This window comes from Balaenoptera physalus (genome assembly GCF_965194825.1).
Source record: "Balaenoptera physalus genome assembly, chromosome: X".
Classification (NCBI taxonomy): Eukaryota; Metazoa; Chordata; class Mammalia; order Artiodactyla; family Balaenopteridae; genus Balaenoptera; species Balaenoptera physalus.
In genome coordinates, this window is record NC_138903.1 from 61,805,559 (window position 1) to 61,822,310 (window position 16,752).

The following is a 16,752-nucleotide window of genomic DNA, read 5'->3' on the forward strand; positions in this document are numbered from 1 at the left end:
AATTTACATTGTGATTATTTTGCATACAATGGAAAACAATTCACACTTCTCAAACCTCAAGACTTTCCTTTTTAAAGAACCAAAAATAAACTCAAGACACGTTGGCAATACTGCCCCACCCCTAAACAAATTGATTGCTCTTTTCACCTAAATCTTTAACAGTTATTGCAGCAAAAGATTTTGATAGTAATGAAAGTTTGTAGATTATATTTCAATCTCTTTTTCTGGAACCCAAAGTACATGATGCAGGGTTCTCCTAATCTGTCAGTAGTGCTTCTCCTGTCAATAATTCTTCATTTTGTTTGGCAAACGCAGTTTTTGAAATAAGTCTATTCTGATATACTGACATATAACAAAATAGCACCTGCAGGAATCGTGATACTTGTTTGGTCAGTCTGACAGGGTAAATTGCATATCCAGGCAACCGAGACCTTGAATAACAAAAAGCTCCATTTTCAGAGTCCCTGGTTGAATGTTTAATTAGATCAGCAAATTGTCCATCCACATCTGGTTGTTCATAAAAGCAAAACCTAACATTTGAGTGCTCAATTCTAGTGTGAAGTGTTTACCATGGAAGCGAAAGCTGGAGCTTAAAAGATAACAGTCATCAGAACTAGCCGGAGCAAGAAAAGAACCATCTGGCACATTTGCTAGATTTCCTTCTGTCTCCCAGCATGTGATTTGTCCCCAGCACTATCCTTATTTCACAAGTTTTCTCAGCTTCTCTGCAAAGCTTGTCACAACCATAAGACCACTACTTTCCACTGAGTCACAAACTCTTGGGCTTCCCTAGTGGCGCAGTGGCTGAGAATCTGCCTGCCAATGCAGGGGACATGGGTTTGAGCCCTGGTCCAGGAAGATCCCACATGCCACGGAGCAACTAAGCCCGTGTGCCACAACTACTGAGCCTGCGCTCTAGAGCTAGAGCCCGCGAGCCACAACTACTGACCCGTGAGCCACAACTGCTGAGGCTCGTGTGCCTAGAGCCGGTGCTCCACAACAAGAGAAGCCACCGCAATGAGAAGCCCGTGCACCACAACAAAGAGTAGCCCCCACTCGCCGCAACTAGAGAAAGCCTGCACGCAGCAATGAAGACCCAATGCAGCCAAAAATAAATCAATTTTAAAAATGAATAAATTAAAAAAAAGAAAGAAACTCTTGCAACCACAGGAGCAGAGTCAGGATCAAAATTCAAATGATAGCACGTATACTTTCAGACGCATGGACATCTGTGCTGGTAAGTCCACCGACGTAACTTTGGATTTGATTTTTCTGCATTGGAGGTGGCAATGGTGAGTGTGGAGGGACATCATCATGACTCACTCTTGGGCTTTGCAGTGTGACATCTGAGGTGCCAATGAACAAGCCATACACAGACTTGTCCACAAAGATCTCTGGGGCAATGACTAGGTCCTCGTTTTTATTTTTGGAGAAAGAGTTCTCTCCCGCTTGAGAAGGAACTGCAGAAACTTCCATGGGAAAACTGTCCAGACAATAGGCGATCCTTCCAAAGCATACATCCCCCTCATTTCTAGGCACAGAATACCAAACGCAGTCTTGACGGGTAAGTCCAATAACTACAGGCACGTGTTCATTGTGGTGAAGACGCAAATCTCCATTCTGAGATTCTGAACTATTTTTTTAAAAAAATCTATTTATTTATTTATTTATTTATGGCTGTGTTGGGTCTTCGTTTCTGTGCGAGGGCTTTCTCTAGTTGTGGCAAGCAGGGGCCACTCTTCATCACGGTGCGCGGGCCTCTCACTATCGCGGCCTCTCCTGTTGCGGAGCACAGGCTCCAGACGCGCAGGCTCAGTAGTTGTGGCTCACGGGCCTAGTTGCTCCGCGGCATGTGGGATCTTCCCAGACCAGGGCTCGAACCCGTGTGCCCTGCATTGGCAGGCAGATTCTCAACCACTGCGCCACCAGGGAAGCCCCTGAACTCTTTAATGAATTATTTTGTTCTCGGCACACAGTTTCAGGCTGAAGACTGTGAAAATCTTTTCAGACATCCTTCCGTGTTGGATTTGGATTGGAAGAAAGAAACAGGGCTTTGAATCTCACTTCCTCCATTTTGATACACCGCTCCTCAGAGTTTGTAGGTCAAGAGACTAAGGGGTAGGACTATAGTGATGATTGACGAGGAAAGTGGACCTTATTGGTCTTTTGAGCTCTCGCATCTTTAAAGACTATTGGTGCTGAGGAGAGGAAAACGTATCCTCATCTGGCAGAGCTCCCAGAGGGTGTGCTCCCCTTGCTTTTCTGCTTTTGTTCTGCAGAAAGCCGCCTTTTTAATGTACCCATTAGGCTTTCAGTCTTTGATCTATTTTGTTCTACCTTTTTCATCTTCCCTGTTGATATCACAGCTGGCCATGTCTTTACCATAGCAGCTACCAAATAAGGAATCATTTTTTCCAAACTCACTGGCTAGTGATGGTTGCTGTGCTACCATGAAATCAGTTTCTTTACTTTTATTCGAGCTCAAAGATTTCCGGAAGGTTTTAAAACGAATTTTCTTCGTTATGAATGGTTAGCTACTCCGGGGGGTGGGGGTCGATCTCTCTCTGGAATATTATCCCCAAACATCTGGAGAGCCTGCGGCGCTACATCTATGTATTTTTCCAGCTTCATTGAACCTTTGGAGCCATTTTCCAGCGGCAACTGCGCGGCGGCGGCGGCGGCGGCCAGAGCGTGTCTCCGGCTCCCTCGCCGAGCGCTGGCGCGACTGCTCTGAAGTGTGCGTTGTTTCAAGCCGCTAAATTGGTGGGCAATTTGCGAGACAGTAACAGAAAACGAATACACCATTAGCGGTATTATTACGGTGTCAAAGTTTGGGATTGCGGTGGAAGAAGCGCCTGGTTTATTTTAGGTGATTCTGAATTTAGAATTGCTGCCCATAAAAGGGAGAAAAACAAACAGAAATCAGTGTGAAAGAGAACACACAAAAGCACCCCCATCAATGCCCAGGTCAGGCCTTCTTGGTCACCCTCCTCCAGCCTGAAGTGACTGTTCCCTCCTCAGATATTTATAGACAGTGATGTATTTTATCACCTTAATAATACTCTTCTGTTTTATGCTCTAGTGGCTTTTTGTGTCTACGTAACTGGGCTTCAATTTCCTTGAGGGCAAAGATCTTGTCTTGCTGATTTTTGTGTCTCCCACAGTGCCTTGCACTCTAGTAAATGTTACTTGATTGGCCAAAGAAGATGCGTTTATCTGATAAGTCCTTCCAACTAAACCCTCCAGGTGCTACTGCTGGAAGGTACCTGGAGGGGGTTCTTGAGACTCCAACAGGAGTTTTTCCTTATTGAATCACTGTGAGCCCCACCACCCAGCTTTCCACAGCAGCGTCCTTTGACTCCTCTCAGGATAAGGAAACTTAGACCACAAGTATGGATGGGCCAAATAGCCTGCCTGGCTGGGAACATAATCTGGCATTTAACAAGAAGAAGAGTTTTACTTAATTAGCTAGCACCCACTAATCAGTAAGGCCTAAACATCTGCCAGTGGAATCTGAGAAGTCCGTTCTAAAAGTTGAAAAGCTGATTTTATTCACCACAGATGGAGCACTTCTGCCGGGGTTGGGGGTGGGGAGCGGGGAGAAAAAGGTTTTACCAGTTAAATCAAATTAAGAGAAGAGGTTGGTGCCCAATTTCCAGGAGAGTTTGTGTAGTGAACTTTGTCTTTTTCACTGCATCTGACTCGTAATTATGGATGTGATAGAAGAAATGATCAATATTACAAATTTCCTCTGTGCCCATATCCATAATTAACAGTATGTGAACTGTCTCAAAGAAATTGAAGCAAAATTTGAGGACTTAAGGGTGTGTGTGTGTGTAGTCAGTTGGCTAGGTAGTAGAAACATTTTGAAGAAATTCACCGACTTGTTTTCTTAGATCAAGGACTTTTTTATTTCTTTTGGAAAAAAGAAGGCTCCGAGAGACACAACTTGTTGCCTCCATTGGTTTATAATTTCTTGCTGATGTGGCAAGCTACCTTAAATCCTTCCTGGAACAAGAGATGAGATATAAATTAATACCAATGTGACAAAATGTCTGAACAGTGGACTTGAAACTGCAGGAGGATCATAAAGTACTGATTTGTTCAATAAGTGGAGGCAACTTAGCTTCAATCTCGACGTGTGGTTTAGGTAGATGGCAAATTAATCCACTTATTGTTGAGCTGCCTTGAGTTAAATGATATCACCGATTGTAACGTTCTGCAGAGCTACGTGGTGGAAATGAAGTCACAACTCAGAAGGGTCATGGATTTTGACGAATATGAATCGTCTTTTACATTTTTATGGCTGCTGCCTTTGGAGTGCAAACTCTCAGCATGTCCCCGAGTTATGAAGCATTTGCCATAATACTGTGGGCAAAACTATCCTGAACACCAAAAGGATTTGGAAATTTCGGGCCATATGGCCCAAATCTGAGATGCTTGGGTTCACTTGGTCCTGTGAAACTCTCAATCTTTTTCATCAAAGTGCTTAAATCAATGGCTGGAATCAGAATTAAGATGTGTTCTAATTGGAACCCTCTCCGCCATCGTTTTGAATCCCGGCCTTTGAAATATAACCATTTAAATTTACTTGCTCAGAATTGATTCATCAACCTTGTAACTATCCTTTTTTGTACAAATAAAGTTGATGAAACTTTTGTAGACGCCTTTGGCATTTCTATTAAAATCTACGTTCTTGGCTAGGTAGTAGACTATATACTTTACCACTCTGGCAATAATGTAGCCATCATGTGTATGTTTCTTTTTCACCTTCCGCTTCGCTAGTAGAAAACTTGGACGGTCCTGCCCCAGACAGTGCCCTAGCCGCGAGTCGGGTTGACAGGGTTGCTCGCATGCGCTCTCGACACAAATCGTGTTTGTCGCAATGGGCCCTGTGCGGAAGGCTACATAGGAAAGAGTGACTTTGATTATAGTCATTTTGACGTAAGTGGTTACCGCGCTACTTCCGCGCTGGTACTTGATTGTAACAGAAAGTAGTTCCGGTCCGTGTTGTCTCGGCCGAGGAGCCGTCGCCGCCATTTCAAGACCGTGAGAGAGAGAGAGCCGACCAGAGTTCCTAAGGTTCAGTGTGTGTAACTGTTGCCGCCGCTTAAGCCTCCCAAAGCAGTGGTACGGCTGCTGCCCTTGTATTTGCTACCTCTAGAAACATTCTTGCCAGTAGTGGCGGCAGCGGGACTCGATTACCCCCTTTTCGCACTCCCTCCAGAAGCTCCTGATGGCGTCTTCCGTGGGCAACGTGGCCGACAGCACAGGTACCGGTGTCTGTTCTACCTTGGCAGACGCCCCCTTGGGGTCTCGCGCCGTCCTCTGCCTCTCATCACTCCCTTCCCTCTAGCCATCCCTATTACATCAGTGGCATCGCTGAGCTTTTCGTCGTCTACCGGCATCCGATCGGGGTTTCTGCTGTCGTCCGTTCCTTAAACATTTCCTCTCGCTTGCTTGTTTTTTGCTTCCTTTCTTGCTTTGTAATCCTATGCATTTTCTAGCCTTCTACTCTCTCGGGACGCTTCTTCCACACGTGCGCGCTTAGGATGTCTCGGAATGGAGTGCATTGGAATCCCTGCCCTTCTCGCTGCCTTTCACTTGCCTTCGCCGCCGTATTCTCTCCTAATTCGGCTCACCGCCCCCTCCTCTTCCCCCTCCACGTCCCCCTCCACCCTGCTCCCCTTAGCCCGATTTGGTGGTCCTCTGTCAATCGAGGGCGGGGGTGCCGTTCCGAGGTAATCGTATCCTCACTTTGTATCACCCCAAGGACGAGCACAAGCTCCTGGGTGTGCTTCGAGTAACCTCGACAAGAGAGGATTTGGAAGCAGCACCCCGCCGGGCAGCGCCTTTCTGCTCTGTCTTCGGTTGAGTGGCCCCGGTTTCGATTGGAAATTTCCAGGGGTTCCTTTTGCCATCGCTCAATTCCACCCGCTGCCCCCAGCCTGGATTTCCCACCCAGTCCTCCTCCCTCCCCTCCCGCAGGGAGCCACACCCTTTCCTTCGCGAGGTTGCCAGCCCTGCGGTCCACTTCCTACCCTTGGGGAGAAACCACCCTGGTGTTGGGGCTTTGGCGTTGACCATCCTGCCCGCCAGTTTCTCGCTTTGTGTTACTTTCTCCCTGTATTCCTCCGCCGCCGCCTCTGGGTCTTCCATCCCCATTCTTTAGCCCGGTATCTCTTTATTCATAGGGGGTGTATTTTTTTTAAGTTTTCATCCCTGCTTGAAGAGTTTGTAAAGCAACTGGAGTGTAGCTGCACAAGTACAAGGCGGTTGCCCTTTTAGACAATTAGTCGAGAGTATTTGGTACTAAAAATAAGGAAACAACCAAATTATAGGAGTGTCCTTCAGCTGCCTTTCCATATTGAGGCTATTTGGGGCGGGAGGGAGGGGGAGATTGGGCTGCGGTTCTAAGGTTTCCCACGAGGTTATTTTTTTGTTGATTTCTCAGTTGAGATGTGTCAAGGATTTTATTGTTTTTGAACATTGCGCACTAAGAAGTGAATCTTCAATTGTCTTATCCATGATTGTAGGTAGTGGGATTAGTTATTAGTCAGTGTTCCCCTCCCTCTCAGGGATTTTTAAAGATTTAAGATTCTGTCCTAGATTCTCCTGTACTAGCTTGCCCTTTTCTACGTGTTATTTTATTTGAGGAAGTTGTCATTTCGAGCGTTAAAATAGCAGGCGGCCTTGAAAAGTTAATAATGTCTTAAAATAAGGAGCTAGGAAGTTCTAGAGGCTTGTCTAAAATGTGATTTTCTAGTTTTTCTCAGAGATATAACCGCCCCCAGAGTTGGATGCAGGTCTCTCTGCTCTTATGTTAGTGGTCAGCTAGCTGTGCATTCTGTTAGGAAATTTACTTTGCGTTCCTGTGAATACAGTTCACTCACCAGCTCTAATGATTGGGGGTCTAGGCTCAAATTTGAGCTTGTCACTCTGACCTTGGTAGAATTTAAGTAATTTGTACCATGTTTCCCACGCTATCTAGTTAAAGTGGTGTGGTCAAATTCCCAGTAATGTATTATTAAGTAAGTATCTACAATTGATACTTAGGTAGCTTGTTGTTGTTTTCTCTCTCTGGGCTTTAGATGTATACCCTTTATCTTTATATATCTGAACGAAGTCACTTACACACAGCAAAGTGCTTTCATTTGTTATTCTGTTGTGCTTTATCGAATGGTTTTATATTTTAGTGTTTTCCCATTCTTTTAAAAAATCATTGCAGTTGTAGGTAACTGCTTGGTTTACACAGGGTTGTTTGCAGTGTCTTAATCCTTCAGTCAGTATCCGAGGTCTTTGGAAAATGCTAGTGTTAAACCAGCGTGGGTGGGATTTAGCTAATTTGGTCTCAGTGTGAGTTTGGGATGGTAGAGGAGCAATGTAATCTTGGGTCTTTATTTAAAATGTTTGATGATCCCTTTAAATATTTTGGCTCTTGACAGATGAATTCATCTTGTTTATCAGCTGTTTTAAAAATAGCACCTTGACTTTCAGTTTTTTTTCCGTATGCTTGTTTCTAGTGTTGCCCTTAAAGTAATTAAAAAATTAAGTTGTGAAATATACAAAAGCAACAATATAATTGAGTTCACTACGCATCTGGTGCCCCCAACCCAGGTTAAGAGAGAGATTGTTACCAGTACTCCACCCCCCACAGATCCAACCTAGAACATGGGACAAAGTATTAAGTTTCCCAGTAGGTTATTCTGACATTATTAAATCTATGTGACCTTGCAAATCACATGTTTTATATTTTGTTTTTCTGTGTTAACTAAGGTATGAGGAATAATGTTTCGTGACTCTTTAGATGCTACTTCTGATTTGTAACTTAAAAATACGAAGTATTTTTTGTCATTATGTAATCTCCTTTGGAAGTAAATTTTTCTGTCTGGTCTGGGAAAGAAAGTTAATGGGCGAATTCTAAAAATGCTAATTCTGCACTTGATATTAACTTGGGGGTATCAGTAACGTGCAGAACACTCTAGTGCTTTACATAGTTTCAAGCATTTTCATCTTTAAGTTTAATATACCATATTTTTACATTTTTTTGTTTGCATTTCTAACTTTTTGTTTCCCCCCCCCCCTCCCTCAAATGTTTTGATGATTCTCCAGAACCAACGAAACGTATGCTTTCCTTCCAAGGGTTAGCAGAGTTGGCACATCGAGAATATCAGGCAGGAGATTTTGAGGCAGCTGAGAGACACTGCATGCAGCTCTGGAGACAAGAGCCAGACAATACTGGTGTACTTTTATTACTTTCATCTATACACTTCCAGTGTCGAAGGCTGGACAGGTAGGAGATGTGGGGGTGATGCTGGTGATTGCTGCCTCTGGGTGCTAAGCTTGAAAAATGATACTTAAATATTTGAACTTGAAATTTTTCCAGTACTGGGTTTCACCTGGAGCCACCAACGCACATCTGCTCTCTTGCCCACTTGTGACGTGCCCAGCTGCCAGTTTTTCCTCCCTCCTTTTGTGGTGGTGGTTATATTATCAGTATGACTAGGGACCTTTTCTAGTTCTTTCCACCTACGTCTGCTGCTTTTTTAAAACTCTATTCAGGTAATTATTCTTAGTATATATCTGAGCATCCACTCTTACCTTTGTAAGATGTGTCAGCTTGAGGGACAGAAATGCTCAGAGATGAAGGTGTATATGCTGTGGTAGGAGGTGCATATGTGGTTCAAGTTGCAGATGCCATCAAGTCATTATGATGTGCTACTTTTAGCTAATCAGTTGAATTAATCAAAAGGGAAGAATCTGTGTTCTTATCCTTTTAATAAATTGTCATTTTGGCTTATTTAGATATTTAAAGGTGTGCGTCATTGAATCTTTTCAGGAAATGGAAAATGAGACTCACGCACATAGCATTTTTATTCTTGATCTTAACGATCATGGTTTACAATGAGGCAGTTTGGTAATGAGACTCTAGTTAAGAATTTTATCTCATAAGAAAAAAGAGTGTTCCAATTTGAAATCTGGAATTCCTCCACTTCTGAAAAACTTTGATTTCCAAAATTTTTCCTACTATGCGCTAGTTAAAAGATAATGTATTATTATATAATGAGCAATACACAGGATCTTCAGAAACTGTTTGAGTTGCATATGGGCCATACCTTTTTTCTGTAACATGCATACCCATGCATGAATACTTTTCCCCTTTTCCAGATCTGCCCACTTTAGTACTCTGGCAATTAAACAGAACCCTCTTCTGGCAGAAGCCTATTCGAATTTGGGGAATGTGTACAAGGAAAGAGGGCAGTTGCAGGAAGCAATTGAGCATTACCGGCATGCATTGCGTCTCAAACCAGATTTCATCGATGGTTATATTAACCTGGCAGCCGCTTTGGTAGCAGCAGGCGACATGGAAGGGGCAGTACAAGCTTACGTCTCTGCTCTTCAGTACAATCCTGTGAGTATAATTTTAATGGTTATTATTTTCCCTTCACAAAAGCCCTGAAAGAAACAGTTTGATACTTTAGACACTAAAATAGGTTTTTGCATGGAAAAAAGTCAAGAGTTTGGAAATGTTTTGTCTACTTAAAATGGTGAAATTGCTTTGACTCAGGTCTGTGTTATGTTTTAAAAAAAATTATTTTATCTAGCAAGTTATTTGAGAGCATAAAAATTATCCTTATTGCAAGAAACTCTACGTCTGTCTTTATAATGCCCGTAAAAGTACAGAACACGTGACATTGTTTCTTTGGGCTCTTTTGATTAAATTTGGGTAACTTCTGCTATAACATGTTTGCAACAGTTAATTGATTTTCAAGGAATAATGGAAGAAGGGCCTTAATCTGTAATATAGAATAGTTAAGATGTCAGTATATGGATCCGTGACATGAAAACTAGGCTGCAAACTTTTTTCCTCAATATCCTATTCTCTTTTCTTTCTACATAATTAGAAGTGGTAGAATAGAGGTGATAGTATGCACACCAGGCTTTTGATTAGTTCTAAAAATTTTTTTGTCTAAATTGCAGATGTTTTCCGGGGAACAAGTGAGGCCCAGTTGGCAGACATTAAGTTCACAATGTGTTAAGGTTTCTGAAAGGTACACAGAAAAAGTAAGACTTGCCCTTAGAACTTTTGATGTAGTTAGGGAAATAAGATAGACATAACAGGAAAGTGATAAAGAGGGAGATTATAGGAATCCAGAAAACATTTAAGAATATGTTTCTGAGCTACGTCATCAACATTTAGCTTTGCACCAACCCTTGAAGTGGTTAATAATTAACTATTATAGCTACCATTTATTGAAAGTCTACTATGTGCTCAGACATTGTGCCATTCAGACGTTGGTCTTTCTTAATGCTCACAATGATCCTTCAAAGTAGATGGTATCTGTTCCAATTTTACCACTTAAAAACAGACTCAGGGGTTATGTTAACTTTCTTGGGATCAAACAGCTAGTAATGGTGAAGTGGATATTAAAAGCTGAGTCTGAATATCTTGAAAGCAAACATTGTAGAGAGAAGAAATAAAGGAGACCCTTTTTATCTGGGTACCCAGAGGGCATCCACCCCTCAAGGCAGCCCTTGAGCACAGTTTGAAAACCATTCTGCTGTCCCTTAATCCTTATTTTACAGGTGGGAAACTGAAGCTTAATATAGTAGTTTATGCAAAGATCTGAAATCACTTTTTATCATATCTATGAATAGTTGTTTTTTCCGTTAATTTTGATTGTAAAATTTTAAATTTTATTTATTGCTTTTTGTATGGATACAGTGAAAAGTCTCCCAGCTACCCTTCTTGGAGGTAGCTGATGAAACTAATTTCTTATGTATCCTTTTGGAGATACTCAATGCATATATATGTAAATTTGAGTGACTTTTTTGTAATTTTTATTGCAGTACCATCTAGCTAGTTACAGAAAGTTTTAGGGAACCCTGTATGTGCTGCCACTGGGGCTTGCACCTTGTTCTTGCCAAGGCTCAGGGCTCACTTGTGTACCTAATTGTCACAGTAAATTCTTTCCCTTTATTAATTAAGGTTGGTTCCATCCTTCACTTGTTGATTGCGTATACATTCACTTGTGCCCTCTTACACAGCCGTGGGCCCAAACACCTTGGAACTCTGATCCCCTTTGCTCAGGTTTCCAGTTGCCTACATGTATCGCAGAGCAGTCATTGCTGCTGACAGTATACCAAACTGTAGGAGTATGATGAGAAGGGAAAGCTAAAGTGGGAGACAGAACCATGCTTTTCAATATCTAACCTGTTAACAGGAAGCTTATCATTGTGCCCTACCAAAGAAGTAAGATAATACTAAAATAAATCATGGGACTACCCCTTGAAGGCATTGAACAGCTGTGCATTCCCATCTGGTTCTGTTTCTTTTAGTGGAAGGTGCTGCTTTATTTCTGTCTTTACCAGTAAGAATGAAAAAAGGACTGTGCCTACTGCCTTGATTTCACCTAAATATACCGTAGTGATCATGTTTTAATTCATTTCAGGGTATCTAGTCTTAACTAGATTTAAGCTTACTGTCAAATGCCTGTGTCAGTTCAGTACTGACAGAGAATCTTGAGTCTGTTCCTAGATTGTGCTCTTGTTGGCAGTGCATTGCTGGCCTGAATCACAGATGTAGTTGGCATTCTATGAAAAATAGTTAAAGAAACTCAGGTTATTTTGGTTTTGCAGTAGTGAAAAAGTAAAATGTTAAGGTGGTGGTCTTGGCAACCTGTTTTCAATAGTGTTTGTCTTTTTAAGTTAATGGTATGTCAGTTTAGAAGTTATTCTGTGACTTGATTATAGAAATTACTTTTAAGAAGTAGAGCTGTTTCATATTTTTACATTCTGAATTGGCTTCTGTAATATTGGGTGATTTAATAATTCACTAAAATATTAGTCCATTGTATTTGAAGGTGCTGTTGCAGCTGGTAATCTTTCACATGATAACTCACTAGAGTTGCCCATGCTTGGCAATCCCTTTTATGAATTATGTATAAAATGTTCTTTGTAAGATGGCTATAATACTGAGTTGCTCTAAGGAACTCTGTTTCTGAGTCTATAGGTTTTTGAACCATTGCTTCTGTTTTGGTTGTGGATGCATAGCACTGAGAGCTACTGGCATCCTGACCATCATGTGTTACTGTCATGTTATTTGTTACTGTTGCGAGTCTCAGTCATACAGCTAAACTGTAGAAAACCTTATACAGTCATCCCTAGGTATCCGTGGGGGATTGGTTCTAGGACCCCCCACGGATACCAAAATCTGTGGGTGCTCAAGCCCCTTATAAACAGTGGTGTAGTACAGTTGGCCCTCAAGAGTCCACAGTTTCTGCATCTGCAGATGCAGAGGGTCAACTGTATTTCTGTCCCTCTCTGCTCTGCTTTTTTAAGTTTGCTGTGCAAATGTCACATTTAAATACTTGAGTGCTTATTGTGTGTACAGTGCTTTGTTAGGAATTGGGGAGATGTGTTGCGGGGGGAGTTGTGGATTATAATATGAGACAGGACCTGACCCATAAAGGAAAAAAGGTGTAATAAGCTCCTCAGATGATTATTCTTAGGCAGTATTAATCAGAAGATTTTCTCGAGTGGATGCTTATAACCTAAGCATTCTGTAGGAAGGTAAATAGCAAGTAGACTTCCTTGGCTGAAGTGGTGAGTCAAGTAGTAACAAGAAGTGAGTGTAGTAGAGGAGAGTCAATTGGAAGATTGAGAAAGAATAGAGGCTGAGGAGTTTGAATTTAATTTGAGAGGCAATTGAGAACTACTGTAGGCTTTAATCAACCTGATTTTATTTCGTGTGTATATAGATGTTGTGGGTGGGGGTGGGGGGGCTCTAGGAGGAAAGGCGGGAAATAAATGCTATCTCAGGAAGGGTTGTTATACAGCAGATTCTTACTCATTTCCGTCTCCTTACCTTTATTTTATTTATTTATTTATTTATTTACTTATGGCTGTGTTGGGTCTTCGTTTCTGTGCGAGGGCTTTCTCTAGTTGCGGCAAGTGGGGGCAACTCTTCATCGCGGTGCGCGGGCCTCTCACTATCGCGGCCTCTCCCGTTGCGGAGCACAGGCTCCAGACGCGCAGGCTCAGTAGTTGTGGCTCACGGGCCTAGTTGCTCCGCGGCATGTGGGATCTTCCCAGACCAGGGCACGAACCCGTGTCCCCTGCACTGGCAGGCAGACTCTCAACCACTGCGCCACCAGGGAAGCCCCCGTCTCCTTACCTTTATTCATAGTATTTTCCCTTGTCTGCAATGTCCTCCTCCTTTGTCTGTTAAAACCGTACTCATCCTTTAAGGCCTGGCTTAAAATTTCTTCTTTGAGTTCATTTCTTTACCACTATGTGGCTGTTTAATATGTATGTGTTTTGTCTTTCCACATAGATTGTAAGCCCTTTGAAGATAAGGATTCTATTAATTTATTTCCCTACAGTTCCAGGCATATTGTTGAATTGAATAAAGGTTTGCATAGAAGATATTAACCTAGGAATGGACACAATGGGCTGGGTTTGAGAATTGTGATTCTCTTAGCAGATATTGTTTCAATGTGACTAATGAAGCGGAACTGATGTCTTAGGTTTTGAACTTTGGGGAGAATAGTGGTATCCTTGAATTTTCTGGAAATTAGTTATTCATGCATGAAGGTTTAGATTTCCAATGGGAGAATTGGATTTCACTATTATATTTAATATGATATGTTTTACCTTTTTCTAAAACTGCCTTATTGATTATTTTATAGTGATCTTGAAGATAATCTATTTTTAACTGTGGGCATTGTGTTAACTTGATTTAGTATGCTGTAATGGGTCTAGATGATATAACTAAATATAGGTACATACACTGTCAGTACTTGGATGGCATGCATCCAAGAGTTTATAGAAACTAGAGGGTAAAATTATGCAACAGTTGGCTAAGATGTATAGCCCATTAGGGTCATTGTTGGAGAATTATTGCAAGACTTCTGATTATTATGGCTCAGAAAAGAAATAGGAATTGGTAAAAGTCCAAAGATGTATAACCACGATAATGAGATATAGTAGAAGGAATTTGTGTGAACAGATTGGATTGTTCAGTCATGGTCTGCCAAAACATAACGGTAGCCCTTAAAGTTTAGGGGGAAAAAAATCATACAAAGTAGATAGCAAGATTATAGAATTCATTACTTCTGAGAGTATAAATAGGGTTGAAAAATACTTAAGACTCATTAGAGGATGCTAAGTCTGTAATAAGATTAATGATACCTATGAGGATTAGTATTAGCCTTTTGTGCTTGAGGTCACGGGAGACCACCATTTTCTCCCAAAACACTAGTCATTGCTCCATGGACAGACAGATCAGGTAGCTCATGGAACTGACTCAGTATGGCCAACCATAAGGGTGTTCTGTGGCAGCCTATTCTTTGCTGGCTGACTTTTTGTTCACTTGATGGATGATAATATACAATCACAAAAGCTGTTTATCAGTAAAATTATCACCTGATTGTGGAAACCATAATACAGTTGCACATAGAGTAGTATATATGATGATACTTTGGCACAGTTGACAAAATTTCACTTTCTAGGACTTAGTGTCAGGCTCTTCCACACGTGGAACAGTTTGGAATGATAAGCTTACTCCTTATTGCCATTGTCTTTGCTTGTTGACTGACAAGGCAAACTAAGGACAAATAAAAATTTAAGCTCACTGTTCTGATGTGTCTTTCATACTGATGAACGGACTGGTGAGTCAGATGACTAGCAACACAATTGTGCTGCTAATAAGAAGCCGAGTCGACTGCTTTTCATTATTCGCCCACTCAACTCTAATGGCAGTTAATACTAATGAGTAATCTAGTGCCAGGTGCCAGGATTAAAGCTTTGGTTGGATGGTAATCCTTTTGTCTAATAGTGAAATGAAGTCAAGTTTTCTACATACTCTGACAGCCTAAGGGTAGGTTTGCCAATAACTAATCACAGCTAAATCCTTTTTTCCACTATGGAAAATTTTTGACCCTCAATGTAGTAGTGGTTCATCATAACCTTGAACAAAATAGTTGAACAAACATTTGATGCTTTTTTTTTTTTTTTAACGTGACTAACATTTGGGGAGAGGAGAAGCTATATAGCAAGGCCCATAGTCTTCTATCTGAAACTGGTGGGATCAAATGCGTCTTAAAATTCAGAGTTTTTAGGATTTTAGAAAGATGATAATACCATATATGACTCCCAGGTGTGTCTGGAGCAGCACCTTCTAGTAAAACACATTTATATTTCTGCAGCAAAAGGTATGCATATTCACATTAAGTGTGATCAATAAATTCTGTAAATAACTTCATGCCAGTTCAAGTCAGATTTAATCATCAAATGAGTTTTTAAAATTTTTTGGAATTTGGAATTGAGGATGAGGGGATTGTGTTCCTGTTCTTAAATTTGTCAAGCAGTATCTCTAGTTGACAATAAAATGATGGAGCTAGATACGTAAAAGTAATTTCAAGATATCTTTGGTTGACAAAGCAGAGTATAATTAATGACAGAGTATCTCTGGGTTTCTAGGATTTGTACTGTGTTCGCAGTGACCTGGGGAACCTGCTCAAAGCCCTGGGTCGCTTGGAAGAAGCCAAGGTAGGTGTTTGATAGAACACATTTAAACATCAGTGTTATGGATACTTGTACTTTTTGCCAAGTCTTCAACTCTTCATTGAGCTATCTTCACAAAACAGTCCTATGAAACTGAGGAAAACTGACGGCATGAATCGCCTCAGACTAGAGCAGGGCCAGGATTTGGCATATCTGTTCTAAATCTGGGGGTAAAGCAAGAACCTGAACATTTTGGAGCCTTTCTGCTGAGCTAGATCATCTTTATAACAATGGGCTCCATCATGATCTTATGTGGGAATAAATAACATTCCTTCAAATCTGAGGCTTGCCTGCTGGTGACAAGCAGAGCGCCTGTGATTTGGCTCAAGACTCCTATATGATGCAGGTGCCATTGAAAATGCTGCTCTTCTAAGTCCTTTGTGGCTTGTAAGTGGAGAAGAATTTCATCCAAATGTTACCCTGTAATACTGGCATTTAAAATTCTTATTTAACCTTCCTCCCTTCATCTTCCTCACCCTTTTTACAGTGGAAGAAAGGCTGTTAAATGATTGCAAATTAATAATTGGAACATCCTGCCCCTTCTTGTCCTCACTCCCTTCCCCAAGTTCCTGTTTCCTCTTTTCCAATCCTAGTTGTCTACCTTCTTTTCTTCCTTACTTCCTTCTTTTATTCCTCCCCATCCCACCTCCTTTAAAAAAAAAGTCAGAAGGACAAAGCTGGTTTGTTTGGGAAATGGACTGATCGAAAGAAAACTTGCCCAAGTGGAAAGGTGGCTTTTAGCATTCTGTGTTTCCAAATAATGAATTTGAACACCAGGTTGGGTTATTAAAGCTTTTGGTATAATTTTAAATTAAATTTATAAATGAAATTGTCTTGTTACAAGCCACCTTACGCAACCGCGCTGCAGGGGTGAGGAGTGGGGAGAAACCAGAATGCTTCTGAAACTCCCACCTGTTGCTCTGAGCCCCACGCGCATGCTAATACGTGGAGTGTATGCGCAGCGTAGCTGTCTGTTTGACTGCTTCATCCAGGGAGGGAGAAGGCTTTTCAGCACCATCTGATGTTAAAAGGCACTAGTTTTAAGTGCATAGCTCATAAATTCTGCTGACACTTTGGATTAACCTTATGTAGGTTTCCAGCTAATGAATTGTAATTGATTTCAATCTTAGCTGATAAATCTAATTGGTAATTTATAGAACAGATATTTGATAAGCTTCTATTAAT

The 16,752-nt window shown here is 41.4% G+C and overlaps 1 protein-coding gene and 2 pseudogenes across 6 annotated transcripts in view; 1 reads left to right on the forward strand and 2 right to left on the reverse strand.

Annotated features, from left to right (window-relative positions):
* Window positions 1-264: 264 nt before the first annotated feature.
* Window positions 265-1,476, reverse strand: LOC309652161 (suppressor of cytokine signaling 6 pseudogene; annotated as a pseudogene). The gene is made up of 2 exons: window positions 1,324-1,476; window positions 265-789 (listed from the first exon to the last, which is right to left on the reverse strand). The product of its transcript is annotated as a suppressor of cytokine signaling 6 pseudogene (transcript).
* Window positions 1,477-1,526: 50 nt separating this feature from the next.
* On the reverse strand, window positions 1,527-2,518 carry LOC309652162 (suppressor of cytokine signaling 6 pseudogene; annotated as a pseudogene). The gene has a single exon. The product of its transcript is annotated as a suppressor of cytokine signaling 6 pseudogene (transcript).
* Window positions 2,519-4,995: 2,477 nt separating this feature from the next.
* Window positions 4,996-16,752, forward strand: part of OGT (O-linked N-acetylglucosamine (GlcNAc) transferase) — a 37,617-nt gene continuing 25,860 nt past the window's right edge. Inside the window, exons 1-4 of one of the 4 annotated variants that reach the window (XR_014258678.1) lie at window positions 4,996-5,273; window positions 8,113-8,293; window positions 9,169-9,412; window positions 15,484-15,552. Coding sequence is in view for 3 of the 4 variants with exons in the window: in XM_082445969.1 (XP_082302095.1) it covers window positions 5,237-5,273; window positions 8,113-8,293; window positions 9,169-9,412; window positions 15,484-15,552 (531 nt within the window). In the remaining variant the exon portion in view is untranslated. The remainder of the gene's footprint in view (window positions 5,274-8,112; window positions 8,294-9,168; window positions 9,413-15,483; window positions 15,553-16,752) is intronic. The other 3 variants (XM_082445968.1, XM_082445969.1, XM_082445967.1) reach the window with 3 other exon arrangements.